The 27,777-nt window shown below is 31.8% G+C and overlaps 1 protein-coding gene across 1 annotated transcript in view; it reads left to right on the top strand.

The window, feature by feature from the left end:
• LOC118193989 (roundabout homolog 2-like) overlaps window positions 1–27,777 on the top strand; it is a 331,360-nt gene that overhangs the window by 162,178 nt on the left and 141,405 nt on the right. The window contains exons 3-6 of the mRNA XM_035365162.2: window positions 16,889–17,170; window positions 24,831–24,969; window positions 26,268–26,395; window positions 26,588–26,712. Of these exons, the coding sequence (XP_035221053.1) occupies window positions 16,889–17,170; window positions 24,831–24,969; window positions 26,268–26,395; window positions 26,588–26,712 (674 nt within the window). The remainder of the gene's footprint in view (window positions 1–16,888; window positions 17,171–24,830; window positions 24,970–26,267; window positions 26,396–26,587; window positions 26,713–27,777) is intronic.

Genomic DNA, 27,777 nt, shown 5'->3' with positions numbered 1-27,777 from the left:
ATCTGTATTAACGATTTAAATAAAATTAGTTTTGGTTTTCACAGAAAGAGCAGATCAAAATATTTTACAGGTAATAAAACTGTGCAAGTCATTCTAATAAATGCATTCAATCAGAAGACGACATTTGTAACACTTTTGCCCAAGCACCCGTTCGAGTGCCGCGAAAAGGGACTTCCTGATTTGCCCAACTTTTTCTCCTTTTTTACTTTGCAACGTTTCTAATAAATGTTCGTAGTAGTCCAGGAGAGAATGCATTGTAAGACCAGATCCAGGACAGATATTACTGATTTTCGTTTAGGCTTTGTGTGTTGCTCGGAAATGAATGATTAGCGGAAGACATGTCAGAAAAGAAACCAGGTATTTTCGTCAGATTTCAGTATTGGACTCTGCTTATGTACATATTTTAAAATATATCATACCAAAGTTGAATTTTGAAAATAAATAAAAATGTAAGTGTTTAAAAAAATACATGTTTTTGTCTAACATTTATCATTATCTGTAGAGTGTTCTTTCCAGTTCTACACCTTGGTCAGAAAAAATACAACTTTAAGTAAAAATGCGTTATTTTCGTCGTAATTAAATATCATCTTAAATTAATAAATGCAGTTTTGAATACTGATTTGAATTCATGTAGTTGATTTGAATAAAAAATTGTTTATAAAAATATGCTTATTTTCGGTCACAATATATCAGAAAAATGAAACTAGTAAGTGCATAAGCATGTTAAATACATTCAAATAAATACATTTAAAAATTTGAATTGATAAAATAAACTTTTTATGTTTATCAAACTAATGATCCTCGAAAACGTTCAACTTATTCAGTTTAACCCTTTTCTTAATTTTTTATCTGTTTTAAAAGTTTTAGATAACCACTCACGTCTAAAGTTGAATGTATACGCTAAGCCTTTCAACAAATTGCAAGGATCAACAACGAGAACGAATCTTCAATTTTCGATTAAATAGAACAAATGTTTTTGCCAAAGTACCACTGAAAAACACTTTGTAACACAAATTCGTAAGAGATCCGTTCATATGTAATTTGAGAAGCATGGGTTTTATGATTTGGCATGAGATTTAGATTATCCAAAAAAACTTGAGCTTTAGAGCTGTTAGCATCAAGATGCAAAATCAAACATTACTTGAGAAAGGAGTTAAGGTACCCTACTTGCAATAAAGAAAAAGTATATTTCTGCACTTTCGAAGCGATGAAGGATTTGTGTATTGCCATAACGTACACAACTTAATGGACGTGTCGGGAATTTTAGCCTATAACGCAACTCACCGATAGCTCAAAGCGGAGCTTGAAGTCTGTCCTCCTCCACCCTGGAAATTTATCTGATGCAGTCCTAATAGGCCATCCACTTTGTTTGTGCAAATAATATGAAGACATAAAGAGAGTCACTGATTTGTTGCAATATTACATGCGTATATGGATCACTTGTGTTGAGCTTAAAATGGGCTGCTTCCTCCTTGGCCAGCAACGAGGGTATACCAAGTATGTCTTTTTTTGCGTCCGTGGGACAGCAGAACTCGTGAGAAACATTGGATGCAGTCGAACTGGCCGCCAAGATATGACCGGCAGCTTGGTGATCCAAACTCTCTAGCACATCAGCAACTTTCTTACAGAAAAAGCATTACATTCCTATCTCTGTATATAAAACTGAGTCTCATGAAGCAATATGTTAAAGCTTTGCCAGTTGAAGGAGACTGTTTCAAATATCTCATTTGGGCATTTCCTAGCCTGTCAGTTGAAAAGATAAAGGCTAATGTGTTTGATAGTTCACAGATTTTCTTTTATTATTAAAGAAACACAATAAGTTCCCCATGTACCACATAGTATCACATGGGGCTTACAGAAGTAAGTATGAAACACAATACAAAATAAACCAAAGAAAAAACTGAAATAAAATTAAGGATGATTACAAAGTTTCACAATAAATTGACAAAATGTGTTAAAAGCACTTCTCTCGGAAATAAATTTGTAAAATTCTGGAGGCCAGTTAATATTAAAGTTTTTCAGTTCCAGTTTCAAGACTTTTCTTTCGTTCTTATATTTAGGACATAGAAGAAGCACACGTTCAACATTCTCTTCTCCACCGAGACTACAATCACAAACAGACTCGGAACTCAACCTAAATCTATTCAAATAACTTTTGAAATTTCCATGGCCAGTAAGAAATTGGGTTAATTTATAGTTTGTGGAGAAGTGATGACATGACAATTTCATCTTGATAGAAGGGAAAAATCTCTTAGTTAAGCTCCCATAGTTTACAGACTCGGCAGCTTCTTAAAGATGAGCATTTCACCGGAACAATGACAGAACTTCAAAAGAATGTTTGGTTATCATTCCAAAACATTGCTAGAGACTTTCTTGGAAATGCACGAGCACAGAAGTACAGCGAAATTGCCCAGAAGAGCTCCTCTCGAATACGCGTAGACTGTGAAATACCTTATATACTCGATATTTTAAAGGGCAACTGGGGTTTAGGGGACCGAATCGCCAAATCCTAGTGGTGACGAATTATCATCAACCACCTTTTAGTTCGGGTGCCACTTGTAGCGTCATTAAGTTGTTTGAAGCAGGCGACATGAAAAATGTGCAGTTGCCTCGCTGGGGACTTGAACCCTGAACCGAAATACGCGCCGAGTGTGCTACCATTACACCATGAATATTTACGTCATCAAGAAATATTAAATCTCTTATCCACGTATAATTATGTACTTTGTCAATATTTTATCTTTTTATTTCATAAAAATCCTTCAATTAATTCCAGTACTTTCTCAATTGCTTCAGATTTGACAGTTAATAGCTAGTACAAAAACGAAAAGTTGCATTTTATCTGTTATGTCAATGCTCTCATCATCTGCTGTTGCGAATGTTGCAAAATCTATATTTTTTTGTTCTAAATTATAATTAAAACAGTGGTTTAATTCATACATTCTGTTGTCAAGTTAGCTGAGAAACTGATGTTTTAAAGTAATTGTTATTTCTCAGAACAAAGAAGTCCATTAGATTTATTCAAACAATAATTAACCCTCTGGCTGATCCTCCCGCGATTTCCCCAGGCAACTCAAATGTAGCAAAATTTGCTCATTCCGCGATTTCCAAGGACATATGTTTTACTTTGATTATTGAGGAAGACGTCCCGTTTTTTACCCGTTTAACCATTGAAATAAATTATATACAGTATCAGGTGTTTAGTTTACGTTTTGGCCACCAGATATCGTTAGTTGTCCACTAAATTGCAGCATTTGAAGGCACGTGGTATTAGTGCTCAAACTTCACTTTTTTCCGCTTTTTTCTTACAGAAATGGCTGCTAAAAACGATCAGCGATTATCTTGATTATTTAATTAAATTATTGAATTATTAATTAGAATATTAATTAGATTTATTGAATCTGGTGCAAATACTGTGAAGTTTGAACTCTATATCATATACTCAACTGCATTTTTAAGGTATTTTTCCCTCAGCGCTTTATACATTATATTTTTTTTATATTAGGCAATAAATAGAAATGAGCTGTAATTCGACTGAATTTTATTTAAAAAAAGATTTTGTTTTGTGGTAATATCTGAAATTGGTTTTTCTGGCAACTTAGTTTCTCATGATAAAAATCTAAATAAAAAATATTTTCTAAAAAAAAAAAAAAAAAAAAGCGCATTTTTCAATTCTCCTATATATAGAGATTTAAAGTATGAAAAGAAAAAATACGCAATTTTGGAAGCGATTTCGGTCCACAAATTGAGCAGTTAGAGGGATAAAAAATTGGCAACAGTAAATGGTTTAGATCGTTTTAGAATGATGTATGCGAAAGCAAACTTGGCTTTACTGGATTTATCTGTGAATGAGAAAAATTTAGTAAATACATTTTGGTGTTGACGCAAGTCTAACTTTAGAACCTGTAGCTTATTTCCCTCAACTTGCATTCGAAAATTTCCCATTTTTCTCCATCATTAGTTTCATAACGTAAATTTCAGTCTTTTAAAACTGATTCCCTTTCTTATAGTTAAGTTGCACAAATAGTTTTAAATGCTGTAAAATGCTAGCTTCGTTTCATTTGCATTTTGTATTTTCGTAAACTTCAGATAGTTGTGTCAACTTCTTCAAGCGATCACAACTTAAATATTGCAATTAAACTGAATCAGTTGCATTTAACATTCGGAGAGTTAATTCATTGTGACCCTTTTCTTAATATATTATTCATCCACAAATAATGATTACACTTTTTCTGTTAAATAAAACTTTCTTTGAGATTATCAGTATAGCAGACAATTTATTCGCAAAATCGAAAAAGGTGCACCCGAAAATTACTTGCGATATTTATTAATCTTCATGCAATTTCATTAGTTATAATGTTATTCTTTACATCCACATTCGTTGAAAGTAATTGTTTTCTACTCTGTTGACTTTAACGAATCTTTTCTTGATTGCATTCGTATTTAATAAATTTCTTATTTATTATTATCTATCTATACTGGAACTTTCTGGAACATCCACCCCCCCCCCGAGAAAAAAGAAATAAAGTTCTTTTCCAATTAGTTCCAGTACTTCTTTGTAAAAAGCTTTGAAAGTATCTAGAATACATTCTGTGCTTTTAGGAAAAGCATTCAAACTTTAATTCCTTCGTAATTAAGTATGAATATCCCTTAGAAAAAAAAATCACATGCGATGTTGCTGGAAGCGTAAAACTTTACCTCAACGTTCAATCTTAGAACCTTTATTTTCTTGTATGCGTTCCATCCTAGACTTAGATTGTTACAATCGAACAAATTCCCCCCTTTTTTGGCAAGGACTGTTATTTAGAGCCAGCCTTGGGGCAGTTTGGAACTTTCATATCTACTTTTGCTTGTTTATTTATTTTTTTCATCACTCCGAGGAACAAAAGTGATCTTTGTGATTATCTTTTATGTTTTGTCAAACATAAACGGAACAACGAATAAAAGAGATTTGGATATATTTTTTATTTATTTTTATTTGCCTGTTCTGATCGTCTTGCCGCTTTTGGAAAGGAAAAAAAACGAAATGGAACGAGAAAATTTTGATGATGGATAGACAGGTACTTCTTCCAAACAAGAAAACGTGGATTCTTCACCATCATTTCTGAAATCGTTTTTGTATCATATAAATAGAAATTTTATGCCTGCCATCAAAATAGAGAAACAACAAATGAACACATAAGCAAGAAAAAAATCAAATCATTCTCTTTTATTCCATTTTCTCCGAAAGAGAACATTAATTAATTATAAATTCTGGAACTTTAACAATGGAAGTATTTTTTTTCTTTGGCGCAGTTTGCGGAAGATTTATGTTTGAAATTTCTTTTTGACCATGAACTAGTTTTAACTACAGAAAATAGTTTTGCTAGAAAAGTATAGCATATTTAATGATAAGAATCCATTCTTGATTAATGAATAACAAGTATTGTTGGAAGTATTATAAATGATTTATCATACTTTTAGTAACTGTTTAAATTTAGTTGCATTAATGCAACACGCGCACATTAAGATTAATGAAGTATGATTTTCAAAAATAACTTTTCCCTCCAAAAATATGTTTAAGTTTGTCTTTGCTAATACGCTTAGCCTTCTTTTTAGTTCTTTAGCAGATATGTGAGAATGTTTGAAAAAACATTAAATTATATATTTTCTACAGTTAGTAATGCTTTATCAAATGTAAAAGCATGGCGCAAAACAACGTGGATCAGAACTAATGTTAAAGATGAATCGTACAAAATTTAAAGTCAAATAATTTTATAAATTGTTATAGCAAATAATAATAAAGCTCAGTAGCAATAAAGCAATTTAAAGCTATTACCATACAGTTAATATGCTAAAACTGACACCATATCTATAGTACAAATTCTAAAGCATTTTATTGACTGATAGGGATAATACATGTTTGATTATTTGATTGTGGGAAGCAGCCACGAGTGATCTTATTATCTAATTAGGCTAGCCTATTTTTAGGTACAAACACACATTCATACAGCTTACACTTTAAAGTTAAATTTACACTATTGATTAATTATTATTGATGTAATTTATAATCTTTCTTGACTTCTTAACTTGTAAAAATTTGTTAACATTCATACCACGTTAAAAGTTTCATTTATGATAAAATCTAAGATAAGGAAAATCTTTCCTGATATCTTTTAGTTGTTGTTTAAAAGTTGGCAGGTCTCCGTGCTGTGTTTAGCATCTTCATTTTCATCGCAGTTTCAGTTTCATTGAGGCCGGAATTTTGGATAGTAAATCTCTTATAGTAAGCAGGAAAACGCTGTGACCTATTAAAATTTGATTTAAATCTATGTCACTGTACGTTTGTCGTTTTTTTTTTTTTTTTTTCATTGTTACCAGTCACATATAGCTTTATTTTTATCGGACATTTCCCATTTTTCTGTCCATTATTTGTAGCTATAATTCTTCACAAGGGTCGTGGCCTCCCACTTTTGCCCCTACAACTCAATAATTTTAGTGTCATTTTGTGCGACTCTTTCGCCAATGCATTCATTTTATTTTTAAAATAAAACCCGCATATACCTTTACTTAATCCATATTAATTATACGCCTCTCCAAGAGTTCAACACAAAAATTTCTTATATCTAATATAAGTAGATTTATCCGGTCTATGCGAAAGAGTAATTATAAAATTGATAATTTGCGTTTGCTTCAGATAGATTTTTATACTATCGTTTTTAATTATTATATAACTGTTTAAAATTCATTTTACTTAATTCTTTCAATAACTTGCCCTGCCAGATCACCGAATACTAATAATTCGAATGGGTTCGAGTCTTGGAGAATGAGCTGTCTGCACGGTTGGTTTTCGTGGTTCGTGGTTTGAATACGATGCAGTTTCCCTTACTAAGTCCTTTGCGAAGGCATCATCCGCTTAGATAGATTGTCCTTGTATGTTTTGATCTATTCAAATAACTGGTGAATATCATTTGCACTATATTTCATTCTATTCACAAATATTTCCCATGCAAATGATGTTTCTTTCATTTGGGACTTTTTTTCATTGCATTGATCTTGTTCTGGAAAATTTAAATAGTCTAAAAAATGTAGAAATTATATATTTTGAAATTACTACATATACTAAAAAAAGGATGAAATACAAATATCTTTGGATAACTCAATTTTAGTATTATAAACAAAAATGAAGATTGAAATATTTGCTTTTATTTTACGGGGAAAAAGTACTATATTACTTTTTAAGAATATTTTTAATAGGAACGACTGGAAATATTTTGCCAATCAATTACAGCTAGCTGAAGATTAAAAATAATTGCTAATTTTCGAACTTTAGGTGGTAATTGCTCAAATCATCTGTGATTCCTAAATAATCACTACCTGAAGCTGGAAAACGAACAATAAAACCAAAATGTCCATTTTTTCAAAATCCTGATCAAAACAGTATAATTCTTCAGTTGTTACACCTTTTAACACAATAAAAGTCTGATAATCTGGCATTCAATGGTTCGGCCTATCTATAATTCGGTAACCCTTTTACTGAAATTTCTACAATATGGAGGCGTTATTAGTATTTCATTTGGAAAGATGTTTGCTTCACGTTATTTTATCATTTTTAGTTTTGGGTTCAAAATTTTGCATTATTTGATTTATCTTTATTTACTTAAAACATATTCAAAACTCTTAAACATGTTGATAAAGAAATGAAGGAGAAGGATGATTTTAAAATTTCGCAAATAACTAATTTAAAAACTCCTTTGTAGCAGCTGTTAAAATTCTTTTGAAAAGCTTGATTTTCCCCATCAAATCTAAAGCTTAGCAATTTTAATCTTTTGTAGAGCACAACTTGCGACCTCTGCACCTATACTAGAAGCATTATGCCATTATACCTATTAATAATGCTTCTAAAATGACATTTTTGAATAGGTTGACAATGACATAAAACATGGAATTTTGATAACAAACGTAAGTAGCGGCATCATAATTCAAAGTTTGTTGAACCTGCAGGTAGCAAAACAGCGACGACGAAAGGATTCGATCGAGATCACTTAATATCAGGCTGGTAAAGACTTGAATTTCAATGGGTAAATTTAAGGCATCTTTAGCTAAGAAATTAGCTCTTTCATTTCTATAGAAATCGTGATGAGCACGCACATATGCAAAGCGGATATCAATTCTTCTATTTCTAAGCTAACTGACAGTTAATAGGGTTCCGTTAACTAATTTATGGCAGCTGGTAATACTGTTCAAAAGGTGAAGAGAAGAGAGATCAGAACAAATAAAGTACCTTGAGGATGCTATCCCGTTATTATTGATCTATTTAACGGCAAGATAAATACACAGAAGTTCTGCTTGAAAAATTGTTCATTCATTCCGCATACGGTGTCTAAAATAACAAACCTTGGAATGGCCTTCAAAGAAAACAAATGCAAGGTCAACTTTGTTGTTCCTCTTGCCACCATCTGTAAATAAAAATATGAAAACTCATTTCAGTAGTCTCTTTATAATCGCAGAAATTTATGGGCTATAAAGTAGCTGGATGAGGAAAGCCAGGGAAGGAGACAATTCCATTTTTGCAGTGTTCCAAAGTATCAGTTGCCAAAGACTCAAAAATATTATTCTTACATATTCAATTTCTAAATCAAATGGCGGAACTCCTGCAAGATGGCGGAACTCCTGCAATGGCGGAACTCCTGCAATGGCGGAACTCCTGCTTGCTCCTGCAAGCTAGCCTCATAGCTTAAGTTTCTATAACCACTAATAATACGAAGAAGAATTCTCCTTTTTCAAATTTCTTTTCTTAACCTTCTTTGCAAGAACATGTCCCCAAGCGCGACAGCCGTACGAAGCTGCACCAACAGCGAGTGTTTAAAACGGTTGACAATTGGTATAATTCGAGCTAAGGTAAACGAGACGGCTGCATGGGTATTTTTCGTAGCTCCCCATAAGTCATTACGAGCCAGGTTTCTTTAAAATGTTTTCCACGAATGCGTCTCATTTAGATCGCTAGCCTTCGTATGCTTTGCAGTATCGAAAAGAAAAAAAAACTATCGCTTAGAAAGTCATATATAGGAAGACTCCCTTTCCTCAGGTAAATAACCTCATAGCTTTCTCCTCAATCAATAATCTAATCTATTTGGTTACAGTCTTTTTTTACGGCTTCATATTTAAGATTTTGAAAAGAAACTGTTTATTTTTAATCCATTTATTAATTTTCCACTAAGATTTAAAAGTTGTGCAGCAAACTAATACTATGCATTTTTAATAAATTGCGTTTAAAATTAAGGATTAAAATATAATAAAAATGACGATGTTTGAAACACCTCCTGTAAAAGGCCAACACTTGGCTTGAAACACCTGTAAAAGGGCAACACGTGGCTTTAAATGACCTCGATTTACTGTGTATGTAGTTATCTTAAAAAAGAAATATTCAGTAGCAGTGTTAATTTGTGTTTTTAGAAATATTGTTTGCTTACAGAGGTGGTCATTTTAAGGAATTTGTGACCTAAGGAGAGTCACTGCATGTTCCCATTTTTTATTAACAGCTAATTGGGATTTAATATATTAAAAAAACTTCAAAAAATATTTTAAGAGCCTTGAATTAGCTTTGAATAAAATTAAGTCAATATAATTTATTTGTGACAGTATATTTGCATATAGCATTATTGTTCAAGATATTTGCACTATGCATCCTACAAAATGTTATTTGTCGTACATAAGCCATCCAAAACGCTTTAGTTTCGTCTATATATGTCGATTACAGTTCCCTTAAATCTTTCTTATAACTTCTTATTGTTTTATACGTAGCATCTGCAGTTCCCCCTAGGTAGAGAGGAAAAACAATAGCAAGTTTCCAAAAATCAATGAAACCTAAAGTGTAGCTTATAAAGAAGATCTAAATTTTAGCTAAGAATATTCATAAATACATGAATGAATGAATGAATTTACTATATGAATTTACTCAGCTAAAAATACGGCAATGATAAAAAAATTAGCTGCTGTAAATGGATATTTTTAAATTTTTTTTAAATGATGATATTTGATGATGTAGCACTATTTTGCGTCTTCTCAGAATTTTCCTATGCTGCTTCCATCCATACACGAACTTCTTTCACTTATTATATTTATTACTTTTGATTATGATAATGTATGCTTTCAATCCCTTATAGCACAGTTTATAGAAGAAGATATCTATCTTTTTGTCACACTAACTGAATGAAGAGAGAAGCTTTCAAATCTTCTCATCATTTAGAAATTATTAGTATTAAAAATTATTGAAATACTAATAGAAACAGTTAAACTTTGCAAAAACAACTACATTTGGCAAAAGAGAGTTTCTTTAGCACATAGCAGTATTTCAAAATATTTTTCAAAATATTGCTAATTTTTTTCCTGGAACTTCATTTTTTGTAATACAAAAGCTTTCTATTTAAAATTTTAAAAAAAATTATATTCATTTTTAAAATTTTATATAGTAATTGTAATAGTATAACAAATTTTACCTGATATCGTTCTCTTTTAATATATGAAATAAGTTTTATTTTCTCTCAAATGAATCTGAAATATAGGGTTTAGAATAGGGGTTCACCAAGGAGAGAATTCCCTCTTGGGATGAGGAGAATTTTATAGATTCAGGAGGGATGCGGAGGCAGTTTTAGTTTAAGAACATAAAAAGCTACTTTCATTAGTACTAGTGCAAAACTAGTACTCTGATTCAAAATATTCGTTTATCAGCATTTCTATGTTTTTTTGCTTAATTTAATATAACATGTTAAAAATACTTTAAATATAAATGTGGATATGGATTTTTTGAGTTTTGAAAAAGCTGAGGATGGTGAAGTAGGTGCGAATCTTTAATTTGAAATCAATAATTACAAATGATGAATCACGGATAGAAATACATGTCAAATGCAGAAAGAGGATTAAAAATAAGTGATTTGCTATAGTCAACCAAGGTGTAAAGAAAAGGGAGAGTTGTTTAAGGAAATTGAAAGTGTTTCACTCGTGACATCATAAATGAGAATGCCGGAAAAAATAGTCTTAAGGAATAGTATATAACAAATATAACATTATATGAAGTTGAAAACTAATTATTTGTTGATTTAATTCATTTTGATGGTTTTGGTAACTTTTATAGCTTTGGTATCTTTGATAGTTTTGATAACAAAACAGAAATATCTCAACGTATAATAGTATTTTCCAAACAGGTCTTATGGGAATGCGATACAGGATGGATATTACAGAGAATCGATAGCCCCTCCACTGGTTCAGGATCGACACGAAAACCCCCTTACTTTCTGTTTCCCCCTTACTTTGTTTCCAGTCCTATGCCGGTGTTGATCCTATTCAGGTAATCTAAAAGTAATAATATAATAAAATTCTTTCCATTTGCCGATTCTAATCCTTGAGCATGCTGCAAGGATTATATTTGCAATGCCGACTGAATGCCAATGTCTCTCCTACGACCTGTCGATTCTATGCGTCTATTCATTCATTTTTCGATTCTCTGCGAGAGACAATTCTATATAGTATTGATTTTATGCTGTGTTGATCCTACATCATGTCAATGAGATTGTCGATGTCGACAGAGTGCAATGTCAATTGCATGCTTGTGAGAAATCTATGAACGGAACAAATATTTATCCGTTTCATCATTATCCAAATTTCTTTTCTATCACGTTGATCATATGCCGATGTCAGTTCTGTATCGGTGTCTATCCTACGCATTGTAAAAGCCACGCCGTGTCGACCCTATGCATTATCAATTGTATGCAGTATCGAGCCTGTGAATGTAAGCCCGTCTTATGAGTGCAAAACATTATCCTGATAGTGGTTTTTCTATGTATATTGCACTATTGCAAAGCAAATTATAACATTTTTTTCTTAATGTTTTGACTGAAAGCATCATAATCTACTTATTTAATAAATTTTTCCCAGTGTATAGCTTATTTTGCTTAATGAGTTTAGCCTCCCCCCCTCAAATTTGGTGGCTTAAATCAGTCATTTAAGCTAAATGAATACACAAGCATTATATGGTGGAGCAGTGTAAAACGAAACAGACATCTAGGCTGACGTGATAACAAGCATGGTGATCAATATTGCAAAATGTCGCATTCAAATCATGGTTACTCATGCGTGAGCCAATTTCACGGGTTCTTCTCCCCTCTTCCACCACCGTCGGGTAGACCGTAGTCGTCAACCTCTCCCGCCAACCGTGCAAATTGCAGGTTGGGGTTAAACGAGTAAAATGAAAGCCTATATCCTATTTGCCCACGCAGTTTATAATTGAACAGCTGCGAAACGATTAAGATGATCCCTTGCGTTCAATCGAATTGTTGAATGGTCGCGGTCGCTACGACGAAGGGCTTTGTTTCAACATGGATCGCGAATACCTGAACTCTAAACACAGACGCAATTTATTTTTGGTCTTGATCGGGAGGGGAGGAATGTAATTTTTTTCCTTATAAAAGGAGGAATTTTTTTACAGTCCTTTCAAGGCGTTCGAGTGCAGTTTCTTTTATCCTTTTTTTTTTTCTAATCTGCTTCCATATAAATTTGACAGTTGTGTCAGTTAACAGAACTTTCAATAGCTATTCATTTATCTAATACTGAAAGTTTTGCTGGACTTTCTGTTTCCAGATTTTCTATATTTGGAAAGTACAATATTATGATCTTTCCTCATTAAGATATAAATCCTTATTATTCTCTGTTATTATCCAAAAGCTCTGCTAAGCAAGCTTCCAGGAATGAAAACGCTTTTGATCGCCTTTAAGATTCGGGATAATCAGTTCTTTTTCTGAAGGGTCTCCTTAATTAGTTTTTAATCTAATGAGAAAAAGTAAAAGCTTTTAAATGTTGTACCAAATATCTCAAAACTTATTATTTCACTGACATAATTTGCTCAGTTTTATGTAGTGCTTGTTAGCAATAAACGTACTCACTAGTTAATATTTTGTGGTTAAATTCAAGTTTTATTTTAAATATAACTTTTTTCGGGAATACACATATACATATCTATTGTGAGTGCTAATTATTTTTGTAACAAGAACACGGTTTAAATATCTAAGACTGTATACTATATTAAATAACCATTTGTGATAAATATTACACGCGAATGAATCGAACACTTCCTCGATTAGTTCTGTAGTGTGCCAACATATATCAATCAAAGGTTGCGATAACATCTATAGTGATCTTCAGTTTTGATTAGGCAATGTGCAAAGAAACATTGCTGTTTTAATATCGAATGCTAGTATAGCAGCATTTTTGTAATTACATGTGTGTTGTTGTCTGAGATTACAATTGGATCAACATGAAATCATGCATTAAACTAGGAAAACTGGCCACAAAGGACACTGAAGATGCTTCGATAATGAGTCGTACTCTGTTTCTAACTGCACAATCCCTTCAAGAAGATGCTTCGATAATGAGTCGTACTCTGTTTCTAACTGCACAATCCCTGAAATCATTTTAGCTCCGAGGAGTACTGAAAGACGACATTTCTTGAAGACAAGAAGAATTTGCAAAATATATGGGCCAATCCTAATGGGTCAATCCCATCGTATGGAGCCAATGTCATCGTATTGTCGTATAGGCCAATCCTAATGTCCTTAACATGTGGCATGCGTATTGAATTTTTCACGATGAGACAGCACTATCACCGGAAACTGCTTGCTAGTGAGTTTTTCGCCATTCACAATATATATCGTTTCCGTGCCTGCTCTAATCGCTAGAATCAGCTTGTGCTGGCTTATTCCTTTTTCTTTTCAGCTAAAATATCTGCATTTTCCCACCTTTTCATTTCTTATTCCGCTTTTAAACGCAATTGATAATTTTCTAATTTCAATAAGTGAGTGCAACCGTAGCTTCATATAAATGAATGAGTTAGTAATTCCCACAAAAGCTTCACTGCATGTAAGCCCTGTAGCTAACGTAATGCTTATAAAATGAGTAGTTCTCCTTTCAGTTTATTCTAGCCTTTGGTACGTTTAAATATGGTTTCTGGATGGACGATTTCAGTCGACGGACACGAAAAGTAAGCGAAAGAATCAGAAACATATTAATGACCAAAAACTCGAGCCACTTTGGAAATGTATTGAACGGTGCAGTATGAAAGAAGATAATGAAGGGTTTTGTTAAAACTTTTGTTTACTGATTGCATTAATATTATGAGCTTTAAATGGTAATTTTCCTTTGTCGAACTCAGAATCCTATTAAACACTATTTTAGAAAAAAATCACTATTGTTCATTATACTATGTTGTCCTTATTTTAGTTCTTTCATTACATTATTTTCTTTCCTAATTTGAGTTAATAAAGCATATGTGGATGTCAGTGGATCTTATCTACAATTATTTAAAACCGCACGATACCGTAATTGATTTATTCAAACATCTAACGCACTGCATCATATCGAAGAAATTTAAAACTGTTTTTTTTTTCGGAGTAGTATTGATGTCCTTTAAACATAATCAGGAAAGTTAGTATACTAACACCTTACAGAATACAATATTGTGGTCTAAAAAGACAGCAGCAGCTTAGAATCCTAATTCTAATGATATTCTGATGGTGTGCGAAAAATGGAAAGACTAATATGCTTCGAAGATATTTATCACCCTTGCTGTTTAACAATTGCTGCAATTTCGGGAAGCGTTAATTTCTCTAATTTATCACCCTGATTGGCAAAATGCCAGATTTTAAAACTGTTGCCCTTTGGCAAAGATTTTTTATTGATCTTTCATCTAAAACTTATATGTTGCTTAACAGACTAAGCAGTTTATCATGGTGAAATTGGCAGTCTACTCGATGCGTATTCGGGAGGTTCTGAGTTCGAATCCCGACGAAGGCATAGCACACTTTTAACGTTCCTGCAATGATATAACCTGATGACTCTACAACATAAATGTTATTTTGTAGGGCTTAATGTTATTTAACCGATTATATGATCTGAACCTTTACTTCTCTAATGAAAATTTGTTGCTGAGTATTTAAGCCGAGGGTTTGAATGTTTTAGAACTGGAGCTTCTGGCAACCTTGCATTGCAGTTAAGTATTACCGCATCGCTTTACCAAAATGTATTCCGTCTTTAGCCATTTTGCTAGCCGACGTAAAATAACGCGCCTTTAATTATTTGACCCAGCTTAAGTAGACTATTTTCTTTGCAGTCTCAGACTACATTGCTTGAAGTCACCAGTTATCTTTCATTTTTACGTTATAAAAGCTCAAAATACGCTGCATAAATAAAACTGCGGAGGCGTAGCTTAGTGACGTCATAAATGGGTGGGAATAATCCTGTGAAACCACGGAGTAATCTCGCATCTTATACTATGTGTAATTAACTACTTTATACTTAAAATCGCAATAATCAGGTGTTTATTATTCTAAATTAATAATAAGCTCGCTATTATGTCAACGTTTTCCCGCCCAAATATTCCGAAATTCGATCAAAGACGCCTTAACGTATTAATATTCAAATAATCGAAGAGCTATTAAAAATATCTCTTTGTTCCATATTAACGTTTTACAGTTGACAAAATTTAGCGGTTTTCATCCTCACGGAACGGAAGCGCGGTGGAAGTTTACGCTTGACGTTAATTTAAAATTGGTGCCAGCAAGACTTATAAGCAGAAAACAGTCTCCACAAAAGATGTAAAGGCTATTATTTTCTATCATAATTTTAAGGGATATTTTAGGTTAATTTAATATAGGATACTGCCACTTCGCTGTAATAAATTTAAAGGTTTTAACTAAAGGATTGCATTTTTTACCTTTAACATGTTTCAAGGTGATAAATGTATTGAGTGATGGTAAGACGTTAATGGAATGTTAAGCAACTAGTAGCTGTTGATCGAACTTGTTTTATGAGTAGAAACATATTAAAATTTTATTTCAGCCGAATGTCAGTTTGGTTTAAATTCGTCATTATTTTGCTATTTTTTGTCCAGTAATTTTTTAAATAAGATAATTGAGCTAATTAAGAATATTCATTAAGATGCAGTATTTTTTCGGTTAAACACAATAGCTTTTGCTTTGACTCTTATTCTAATACAAATAATTTAAGATATTATAAAATACAAATAATTTTAAAATATTGTTGCACAAAAAGACGTTGTTTCAAAAAAAAAAAAAAACTCAGTTGCATAAAGAGAGTAATTTATATTTCATTTATTTCAGAATATATATTAAGCATTCAGATATATAAAATAAACATCGGCAATATTTTTTTGGAAGATTGCAGAGAAAATGTATTTGAAAGTTTATTGTTACCTAAGCTTGCAGGGCCGCAAATTCTAAAAATTGATGCCTAAAATGCAGGCCCTTTAAAAAAATTTATCCTACTCAATTAGTATGTTCATTTATAAAAGACGTTGTTAAAATTGGCTACTTTTCTGAAAATCTGCGAATAAATTTTTGAGTAATTATGCATATATAATTTAAATAATTTCGACTATTCGAAGTAACAACATCAGTAACATGACAGACTCGTAGGCTAATTCAAGATCAGTCCTAAAATTACATCTTAAGCTTGAGCAGGTAATAAATAAAATTTTGTCCATTTCCAGTTTACACGACCAATATTCTTCTTTCCTAATGAACGCAAAATTCAGTCTGAAGAAGAGAGCTCTATGGCAATCATCTTCGAAATTGGTTTTATTTATCGAGTTTTATTCAAAGTCTATATTAATCTGAACTACCTTTGTCCCTCCAAAAAAATTTACAATTTCTGTAATATTTAGTCATTCATTTGAAGCACTGTCAAAAAAATGATGAAAATGAGTTTCTATTTTGAAATTAACTTCTTTATTCGGACATTTATCTTAAATTCCTAAACTCTTCTTCAAAAGCTATATTGCATTTGAAACTGTCTTCAAATACACAACTGTAAATTTGATCTAAATATTCTTCTTTTTCAGTACTCAGAGAAGATTTTCGGTTAAGTCCGAAGCCTGTGCAAGCAGCAATGGGAGAAGCAGCGATACTGGAATGTGTTCCTCCAAAAGGCCATCCAGACCCTACAGTACGTTGGAGGAAAGATGGAGAGTATGTTAACACCAACAAGGGAAGATTCCGAATCATAGGTCCTGGAAATCTGGTCATCAATGATGTCCGTCAGTCAGATGAGGGGCACTACCGCTGCGTTGCAGAGAACATGGCTGGCTTCAGAGAATCAGCGCCTGCAGTTATGACTGTACATGGTAAGGAATTTGAGGGCTTAAAATAAGAAACAATGTACTTTGGACATCGCGAACATTTTAAAGAAATTAATCCAATGCAAAATCGCTTATTCCCACCAAATAACGAAGAGTATTTATTTCTTGTACGCATTTGAGCTTTTAATTTTTAAAATGATCTGATATCTAATTATGAAATTCAGTGTTGGGTGTTTCTCCTGGGCATAATATTTTCAATGCATCTAAAATAATTTTTATTCTTTTTGAATATTAATAGCAAGAATGCTATAATAATTGAAAGATTATTTTTATGGAGGATTAGATATCTTAAAGTTGTAGGAGTTCAAATTTATCGCTGTTAGCAATAATATCACATACAATTTTACAGGACAAGTTTAAAAAAAGTAAGATTTCAACTGAAAAAAACGCACAGCTGGCAACAGTTTGTCATTTCATATCCCTAACGTTGTTATGTAATCATTGGAATTGCAACATCATGCATTGCCGTTTCTTCAGATCATACACCGTTCCTTCCTAATCAAGCTCGCCATACAATCTTGTAATTGTAACGGAATACCAAATTCTATCTTTCATAGTTTTTGAATCTCTCACAACTTCTCAAATTTTCCATAATAAGTTAAAATTCACTCTTATTTCTCGAACAGAAACTTGTCCACGTCTGCTCTTTACACTGATGTCAACACGAGCTCACACACGCTTAACGATATATTCAAATATCCAGTCAAATTATCTTTAATAATTTCTCTGTTATTAAAATTTAGATGATTTAAACATTATTTTGAAACACTTAGTAATTCATAAAAAAACACAGAGTGAACAGTTACTAATTTAAGAATTGGTAGAAATTCCTCTTCGTAACTCTTAGAAGAACAGTGATGGTATGACGAAGAACAGTTATGACAGCAGAAAGATGTTGAATCAGTAGAAGATATATTCCCCACTTGTTCATCTCAAAAGACGTAGATTAACTAGTCTTCATATTTCTTGCAAAAATAAACTATTAATATGAGATTTAAAAAAGTCTGAAAGGCTTCAGATTTTAACCATCGCCCAGACTAACATGGGAACGTTATGTATTTAAAAAGTAAAAAAAAATACGTCATATAATTCTGTAAATATGTTTAATGATTTTAATTAGATGCATTATAAATTAAAAATCTTTCTATTTAAATCAATCAGAATAAAAAGTAAGAAAAAGTATTCTTAAGAACTGCATCTATTGCTCTTAAATAGTGTATATTTTAATTAATATCTGTGTCTGAAGGTAGTCCCTGAAGTTATTATTTTTACATCCTTATACGAAGTAGAGTCCTTATACGAAGTGTTGTAATAGCGAAAAATTTCGAGTACCATATTTCAAAGACGATAATCCTTTTGACCGTTCCTGAATCTATTTAGACAAATTTTTGCATAGTGTCTTTACGTCTGAAACAGGTTTTAAAATGGATTCAAAAGGCAATTTTTCTTCACGTCTATACCCCCGTAGGGACGTATGTATGCGTGTATCTATCTCTCATAACTCAAAAACGATTAGCCGAAGAATGTTAAAGTTTTTATATATGCGACTTCTACAACATCCAGTTATGCACCTCCCTTTTTTATTACAATCGGCAACACTGAACACACGCACGCACACACACACACATATATATTAACACCTTATCCGGCTTAAAATCCTTACCCGTCCTTTATTTTCGCTATCGTTGGTCGTAGTCATATACTTCCAGTTACAGCAGTATTTTAAATGACGAAAATATTCATTTTTTGGCAAAGTCAACTTTAAAAAAATTATTTTTAACAAATAACGAAACTGAACTGCATATATAGTAACATTTTACGTATGTAGTTAGTTTAGCAACGATTGTACGTACGGACGTACGCATGTATCTCTTATAACTCAAAACGGATTAGCTGTATAACGTGCATGTGTGTATTTGTATAAGTAAAACAAGTTACTTATTCGTAATACATTGCCTAATACTTGCGCTAAAGTTGCAAAGTAATAAAAATTTACTTCCTAGTATATTATTTAATATATCATCTCCTTTGAAAAAGTAGTTAGGATTCTTTGAAATGAATTTACTTATTAGCATATTTAAAATGGAGTTATTAAAAAGGTATCATTAAAAGTGAAAAATGCAACCAACTTACTAAGCAATTATTGACATTGATTGGAAATTAGTTAGCTTTTCAAAGGGAACAAACTACCTTCCCATCAACTAACAATAATTATTAAATGCGAAAGTGTTTCTTCTTTTTAAGAATCATGACAAAAAAAAAGCTTTTTAGTAACATTGAGTTATACACCTACCCTTTTACTTGGGGTAGTAATGCTAAAATTCCTTTACTTTCGCAATCGTTGGTCATGTACTTCCAATTACAGAAGTGTTTTAAATGACGAAAATTTTCATGTTTTGGCAATGTCAAATTAAAATATATATATATATATATAAAGATATTTTCGACAAATAACAAAGGCTATTGCGATCTTCTGGTTCCTACACTTATATTTGGGAAAGTTTTTTACTCGTTATGAAAAAAAGAAAATTAGAAGTATGACTTCCGTACGACAAAAATTATACTTTATAAATAAATTAACCGTTATATTTAATTTGAAAATTTGCAATTTTTGATGTCATTTTCAGTTTTCCTTAAGAGATCGGTTAATTAAATTAGAATAATCCCAGGAAATAAGTTTAAATGGAGTGCAGCAATAAGTTGTGTATTAATCAATAAGCCATATCAGAAAGTCATGTGTTTCCCGCATCAGACTTTTTCTTTTAATGCTGCTGACGACAAGATTATAAATACAGTAGAACTCCAATTATTCGAATCAATTTGGACCGTATCCTATTCAGATAATTGGATTTCCCCCTCCCCCCGAAGAAAAGCTCTACGTACACTTTAATTAATTACTGCTATGTTGAAAATGGGAGAAAAATTATTTTTAAAGAAAACGATGTTTTAATCAATTAAAATGAAAAGACAACACTTTTGCGTACATGTTATATAGCATACAGTATTTACAAATGCTGAAAGTCATTGCTTGTTGAACATCTCGATCAAAGTAAGCTGTTTGACGGACACCGGGCCTGCACTTAAAATTTCTTAGCCAGCCGTTAGGATGAACAACCAAGATTCTCAGCAAAGATCTTACCTTTTTCACAAAGAATCGGACCAGAAATTGGCTTCCCATAGAACGTTGCTGCAAAAAACACTTGAAAACGACATCTTCTAAATTTTTGTTTGTTTGCTGTATTGACTTTCTTGAAGAACTTCCATTTTCATTTTCAAGCAGTGTCGCGAAGTCTAAAAGGGTAGGTCTGCTTATTTTAATATCTGAAATCGTTGATTGTTCAACACTAGATCCTTCTTAATTTTTTTCTTAAACTCTAAAAGCGATTCGGATAATTAGCGATTCAGATAGTCGAGTTCGGATAATTGGAGTTGTAATGTACGCGCATTTACATATATGTTAATATGTGTACACGTATGCAATAATAAGATAATTAATACTAAAATTATAAATTATACTTATAGCTCATGGATATGAATTCGAAAACTTCAATAATTAAAGATTTTTTTCATTCTATGTATTTTTGTTAGGTAATTAGTTTGTTCAACTAATAACTAGATAAAATAAATCTGATGCGAACACCACATGACTTCCTTATACGGTCTATTAAATATTCTTTTTGGAACGACAATAAATTGATATTGAATATTGTTAGATATTTACAACAACACTCGTAAACAGGTATTAAATAAAGTTAGGTATTCAGTTAATAATTAGTAAATAATATTAATAAATAATGTTAGACTAACTACGTAGATAAACTGTTATTATAGATGTAATAAGGGTTCGTTATTTATCGAAAATCAATTTTTTAAAATTTGAAATTGCTTAAAAATGAGTATTTCCGTTATTTAAAACACTTCTGTAATTGGAATTATATAACGATGACCAAAGATTGTGGAAATAAAGGCCGGATAAAGACTTTTAAGCTGCGTATAAGTATACGGTTGTTAATTCCGATTGCAATTAAAGAAGTAGGTACACAACTAGATGATATAGCAATTCCATAAGCAAAATTTTCAACGTCCTACGACTAACCGTTTTTGAGTTATGTGAGATAGATACATACGTACGATGTACAGCCATCACGAAAAAGTCTCTTTTGAATCCATTTACAAGCCGTTTTAGAAAAGAAAGATTCCTTTATTTTGTGAGTATGTGCAAAATGCACGTAAAATAATCGTCCAAATAGATTCGGAAACAGTCAAAATTGATATTTCGATTGAAATATGATACCCGAAATTCTTCCCAATTGCATTACTTCCTTTGCTTCGTACAAGGAAGTAAAAGTATTAAATTCGATATTATAAATATTGAAAGTCCGCAGTTTTTGTGGACATTTTCTCATAATTTTTGTATTGTGCTTAATTCTAATCAAAACTAAAAACTCCATTTCTTAGGATCTTACGAACAAAATCCTATGCTATTTTTAAATATTTACTTTTTTCAAATTTATTTATTTCGTTAAGGTACATGTGCAGTTTTTGATCCATAAACTCAACAGTGTTTTAGAAGTTACTAAAAACGTAATGCAACATTTTTCTGATAGATTTTGGATTTATTAGGAAACTATTAATTAGAATTTTTAAATAAATCATTGTTTATTTCACAGCTGATGTTTACAAATGTTTAATGTTCCAAGCTCAGAGAGAAAGCCTTACCTTAACACATTGAACGTTACAAATTACTCTTCCTTTAACACAGTTGATTAATAACCTGACCTGTTAATTTAGTGAAACAATTCCTGAACTCGTAACACAAATTAGCCGAAATTCATTAAAATTCTGTTCCGTTAATTAAAAGCACTGAATAACAAACTGTTCTCTCAAGCAATCGTAGTCTTTTAATGAATTTGAAACGCTAGTTATATGCAAAGGATTAAATAATTAGTCTACCAATTAAATGTAATACATTAGAAAATTATTTTACTAATTAAATACCGCAGTTAAAAACTCTCGTTCATCGTAAATCATAAATAACGTTTTCTCTTCTAAAATTGAAAGCGACGCTTCTGCGATGATGACCCAATTTCCACATTACCGTAGCAAAGAGTTGCAGCGCCAATTTTCTAGCTGAGAAGGTTAGGATAATTATGTTTGCGTAATTTCAAAGGTGGTGCTTTAAAAAAGATAGTCTAACAATAAATGTGCTGATATTCAATACCGCAATATAAGTGAAATTTTCGTTTCTACATCTCCCATTTTTACAAACTGAAATCGTTCAGAAACTTTCCAAATTATTTGTTTTTAATCCGTAAATCCAGATTAATAGATATATTCTAATTATATATTCTAATATTTATTCCTGTCACCTTATGCTTTTTACGTTACTCAGAAAATATAACATGTTAAGTCTATATTGTAAATATTAATTTAATTTTATCATTAGCAACACGCATGCATACCTTATTCGTGAAATTTTTGTTGATATTTCGTTGATATTATTTAAAGTGAAATTTATCTTTTATGTTTTATGATGTATAGATGTTTTTTAACTAGGCTGCATTACTTATTACTGACTACATACCCGCATACAAAAAAAACAATTTTTGGCATGATTTTTTTTTAAAGTTTCATTCGTTAGCTTTCACCAGAACGCAGATTAGGTTTAATTTAAATAATCAACGGATCTGTAATTTCGGATAAGGTATAGTTTCAATAAACTCATGTTAAGTTTTACTTCTTTTCTATGTGACTAAAATTTTTTTAGACTTGTGTTCCAGTTGCAAAGTCGATAATTTTTCAGTGCAAAGGAAACAGATACAATTAGAATAACGAATTAAGTTTAATGTTACTAGCTTTATTTCTAAACGAAGTACTGCAAAAACAGTCTGCGCTCATATGCGTCTCTTAGTAGTCACATACTTCGCTTTCGAAATAAACTCTGAGTCAGGAGTCACAATTTGTAAGTAGCTTGTGGTGTGCATCAAGAGGCTACAAGTTTAAAAATTTCGCAATACGAGTTTGATTCACGCGGCATGCAGTATGTTGGTTGGCTCACTCACTTCGTTATATATTATTTACGACAAAATGCACAAGACTTACCTTCCTAAATTCAGTCTCCATTTCCATCTCACTCCCGGGGGGGTGTAGAATCCTAGTCTAGCTTAATTCTCTTCTCCCTACCACCAATCTTTTGAAAGGACTTTATTATCGATAAATTTTAAGTAACTCCATTGCAAAAAAAAAAAAAAAAAAAAAAAAAAAAAAAAAAAGAGTACATTCACAAAACACTAGCTTTGATTTGGATTTGGACTCGATTTTCAAACGTGTGGCAAGTAGTCTGCTGATTTAAGCCCTCATGTCGTCCTGAGTAGCTGCCTCCTCTGAAAAAAGGCCTGAGAAGGAGATTCCTAAGCAAAAATATGTAAGGCATACGAGGAAAACAAAATCTGATGTGGACACTACATGAATTCCTTGTATGGCCTATTAAATATTCTTTTTATAACAACAATAAACTGATATCGAACACTGTTAGAAATTTATTGTTAAATTAATTGCAGACATAAACTGTTATGATATAGATATGTAGCTAGATTTCGTTATCTGTGGAAAATTCTTTTTTTTTTTTAATTTGACATTGCCAAAATATGAATATTTTCATCATTTAAAACACATCTGTAGTTGGATGTGCAGGACTATGACCGACGATTGCAAAAATAAAAGCCTTCTAAACAATTTAAGCCAACAAGCGGGTAGGTATATACAGGGTGTACCAGTACATCGGTGACAAACTTTCAGGAGAGATAGTGCACACCTAGACGATGGAAACTCACATAGCAGTGTGAGTCACATAGCAGTGTCAGAAACGGTTTCCTGTCGCGGTAGAAACGACACAAAACGCAAAACCGGAAGGACACGGACAGTGAGACAAAACAGGTTTTATTATGTTTAGTACAGCAGAAACCTACAAATAAGAACAAAACAAACAATGATCGTCATTAAAGAAGGTGTTCGAAATTACGTTCCCGAACCATGACGCAGGCCTCACTTCTCTGGCGCATGGAAGATCTGCATCACGAAGGAAAGATCGTATGTAAGATGCATGACGCACAGTTCCTGCATCACCGTCCGGGTCGTAATTTCGGACACTTTCTTTGATGATGATCGTTGTCTCTTTATGCTGTTTTTTCTTTGTTTTTGTTTTACTTCGAATAATAAACATGTTTTCTTACCCCGTTCGTGTCCTTTCTTTCGTGACTTTCGTGTCGTCACTATCGTCCCAGAAAAGCGTTTCCGACCATGCACTGCTATGAGATTTCCCATTGTCCAGGTGTACTCTATCTCTCCTAAAAGTTTGTCACCGCTGTACTGATACACCTTGTGTATACGTTTCGTACTGTCGGACTGAAATTAAAAATGTTTTGTGCGTGCACAATTAGATGTTATAGCAGTCTCATACTCAAAACTTTTAAGTTATACGGCTAATCGTTTTTTGAATTATGTAAGATTCATACATACATGCATATGTACGTACCAACATACGAAAGACGTCATGAAAAACAACTTTTGTATACGTTTCGAATGAAGGCGGACATTAAGATTTTTTATTGTAATTTTCTCTCATACTAATTTTTATTGCTTCCAGTGAAGCCATTTTTTGTGCGGGAACCAGAACATGTGACAGTCCTGGCTGATGAAGATGTGCAGTTCGAATGTAAAGTTGGAGGCGATCCTTTACCTACGATAACATGGCGAAGACAAGATGGAAAAATGCCTGTTGGAAGGTAAATTCATTTATCAGTTTCATAACCATAAGAATTATTTAATTTATTAAACGAAACTTTTCTCTTAAAAAACGCAACGCTCAATTAGAACATGTGTATTTATCTATCAGACCTTTATATACGTATAGTAAGAACTTATGTGTAATTACTTACCTGTTTGCTATCAAAAATATATAAATTATACATGAAAATACAAAGATTCTACCAAATGTTCTGCGAAAGAAAGCAAGTAAAGGAACAAACAATTCTTAACAAATCTAATCTCATTATTAAAGGTAAAGTTTAAAATTTAATATTTATTTCTAAAAAGCTTGGTTCTTGTTTTTAGATTGAAAGCATCTACCCCAGAAGTATTATATAAATCATGATTTGTTATAATCATTTCTAGAACTCATAGTTTTGAGAAAACAAATGAAGAAAAATTAGAAGAATATCTGCATAAAGACGAAATATTAGGTCAGAATTTTATTACGTCAAGAGATTGCAGATGTAGGGGCTTAGAAACAGCCAATAAAATTGTGCGAAGAAAAAAAATAAACATGAAAGTGAAAGAACAATTAGCAGTCACAGAGATGTTCTTTAGAACTGTAGAAAAGTAAAAACTGTTGACTGGAATTTTTTTTTTTTTTTTTTGACTGGCACAGGTCAACAAACTGAGTTCATATTTAACAGTTTTGGACAGTTTTTATCGTAGTTTTATAAAATATTTAAACTTGAACTTAAAATGAGGAAAGAAAATTGAGAAAAGAGTAATGGGAAAAAGAACGTAACACATGTATTTCCTGCAAGAACAACTTGTTAACAACTTTAATGATTTTGAAAACTTTATTATCATATGAGTTAAATAATACCCAAAATATTGTAACTAATATGTTTTCTGTTCTCTTAGTAGTTCCGTTTTCTCATCATGCGGTCTATTTTGGATTATCCATCCTATTCAAGAATTAACTGGCTGCGGTTTATTTAGCATTTTGGTTAATCAAAGTCTTAAAATTAGAATATTTTATAATTTCTGAATAACATCTTGATGATAGAACTGAAAACGTTGTGTCTCAATGCACGCTTTAATACAATTATATATTAAATTTTCTTTAAATATTTTCTTGTAATAAATTTTACTTTTTTCAATTTTGAATATGGTTTAGTTAAAAAGAATTAGAAAGAAATTATATTTTTAGATGTACAGAGAAAGTAAATTTCTTTTCTGTTTCCAGTGTTTCGGTATTTATAAATTTTATTGAAACACAACAAATCAACGCTTTGTATTTAAATAAAAACCATTATTTCTTCAATTTTAGAGCTCAGATTCAGGAAGATAAAAGTTTGCTGATTAAAGATGTACTCTCATCGGATGAAGGAATGTACATCTGTGAAGCAGAAAATCCTGTAGGAATCATATCGGCTTCAGTAACTTTGACTGTTCATTGTGAGTGCACAAAAGTTCTTATTTATGTATTTCAATTTTGGATGATTAATTCATTAAATATATAATTTATAACTATATTTTCATTAAGTGTTACAAATTTTGCATTTTCTTTATGAAATGAATACACAGGAATCATGCCTTGTGCACAAATAATCCTATGAATTCGATTTTTAGAAACTGCTTTATTTATAGCTCGACCGGTTTTTCTCAAAACACCGCGCGATCAAAGGGTCGGTTTGAACGGCATTGCAAAATTTGAATGTTCTGCAACTGGAAATCCTCCCCCATCAGTGTTCTGGACTAAAGAAGGGAATCAGGTAAAGTTACCATTTCAGTTATGTTGCATTATTTGTTACTTCAGTTATACTGTTATTTTTTTCATTTTAACCTCCATAGTTCAATGACACATAGTTCAATTTTCTGGCTAATGTTTTCACTGCAAGGCCTCTCGGTTGATCAGATTTTAATTAGAAGTTACATTATCATTACCAGAAATTTTAACAAATGGTTTGAAATCAATAGTTTCGCCCATCCTCGCTTTTCACCATCTTTGCATATTAAAAAGCAGTTTTCATCATTGTAATCCACAGTTTTAAAACATTCGTCAGATTTACTACTTAAATACATATATACCACTTTCGGATGTTTATAGAAAGAACGAGAAAATAGGAATGATGTTTATTGACGTTTTCTTTATAAATATATTTGATGTATACCTACAACTGAGCTAGTTTTGAAATATCAGTTATTTTGTCCAACTGAATAAGTACATTTTGAGCTCTTTTTACGTTGTTCGAGTTCGTTGTTCATTTCAGAAATTCTAATGGCAACAATGTTGCTTGACAAAGATGTTTTCCGAATTCCATCTCTATATTTACTTTCTTGAAGTAATAGCAATGATATCATATGTTTTTCGTGGGTGAATGATTAAACAATTTTCGCTAACATTTTTACATTTCACAAAATATTGTTTTTCTTTATTTGAATATTTTAAGAATCTTTCGAAATATTCTTTTGTTTTACTAACGTACGATGGATGCTTGGATTCAAGAAGCCTTTTAATTTTGATGGTTTCACATTTTTCATTTTAGCCAAAACATTATTGTAAATTAAGCAAAGAGGTTGTTCATTACTATCACAGTTGCTGAAAGTAAAGCCAAATTAGATAAGCGTCTTATGTTATTTTCTTTTTCGCATCGCAAACGCCGCTTCTGATCACTGTGTCCTGCCTGAATAGACTTTATAAGATTGCCATTTGCGTCATTGCCTTTGCTATTCGAGGCCAACCATTTAATCAATGGAAAATAATATTTTTATCTTAAAATATAAATAAAATAACAAAACATATTCAAAAAAATGCCAAGCTTCATTGAATAAATTAG

Source organism: Stegodyphus dumicola, chromosome 6 (genome assembly GCF_044657685.1).
Source record: "Stegodyphus dumicola isolate Sdum_Otavi_A_Nest chromosome 6, ASM4465768v1".
NCBI classification, from domain to species: Eukaryota; Metazoa; Arthropoda; class Arachnida; order Araneae; family Eresidae; genus Stegodyphus; species Stegodyphus dumicola.
The sequence above is the reverse complement of the archived record's forward strand: the minus strand, read 5'-3'. Positions and strand labels throughout refer to the sequence as shown.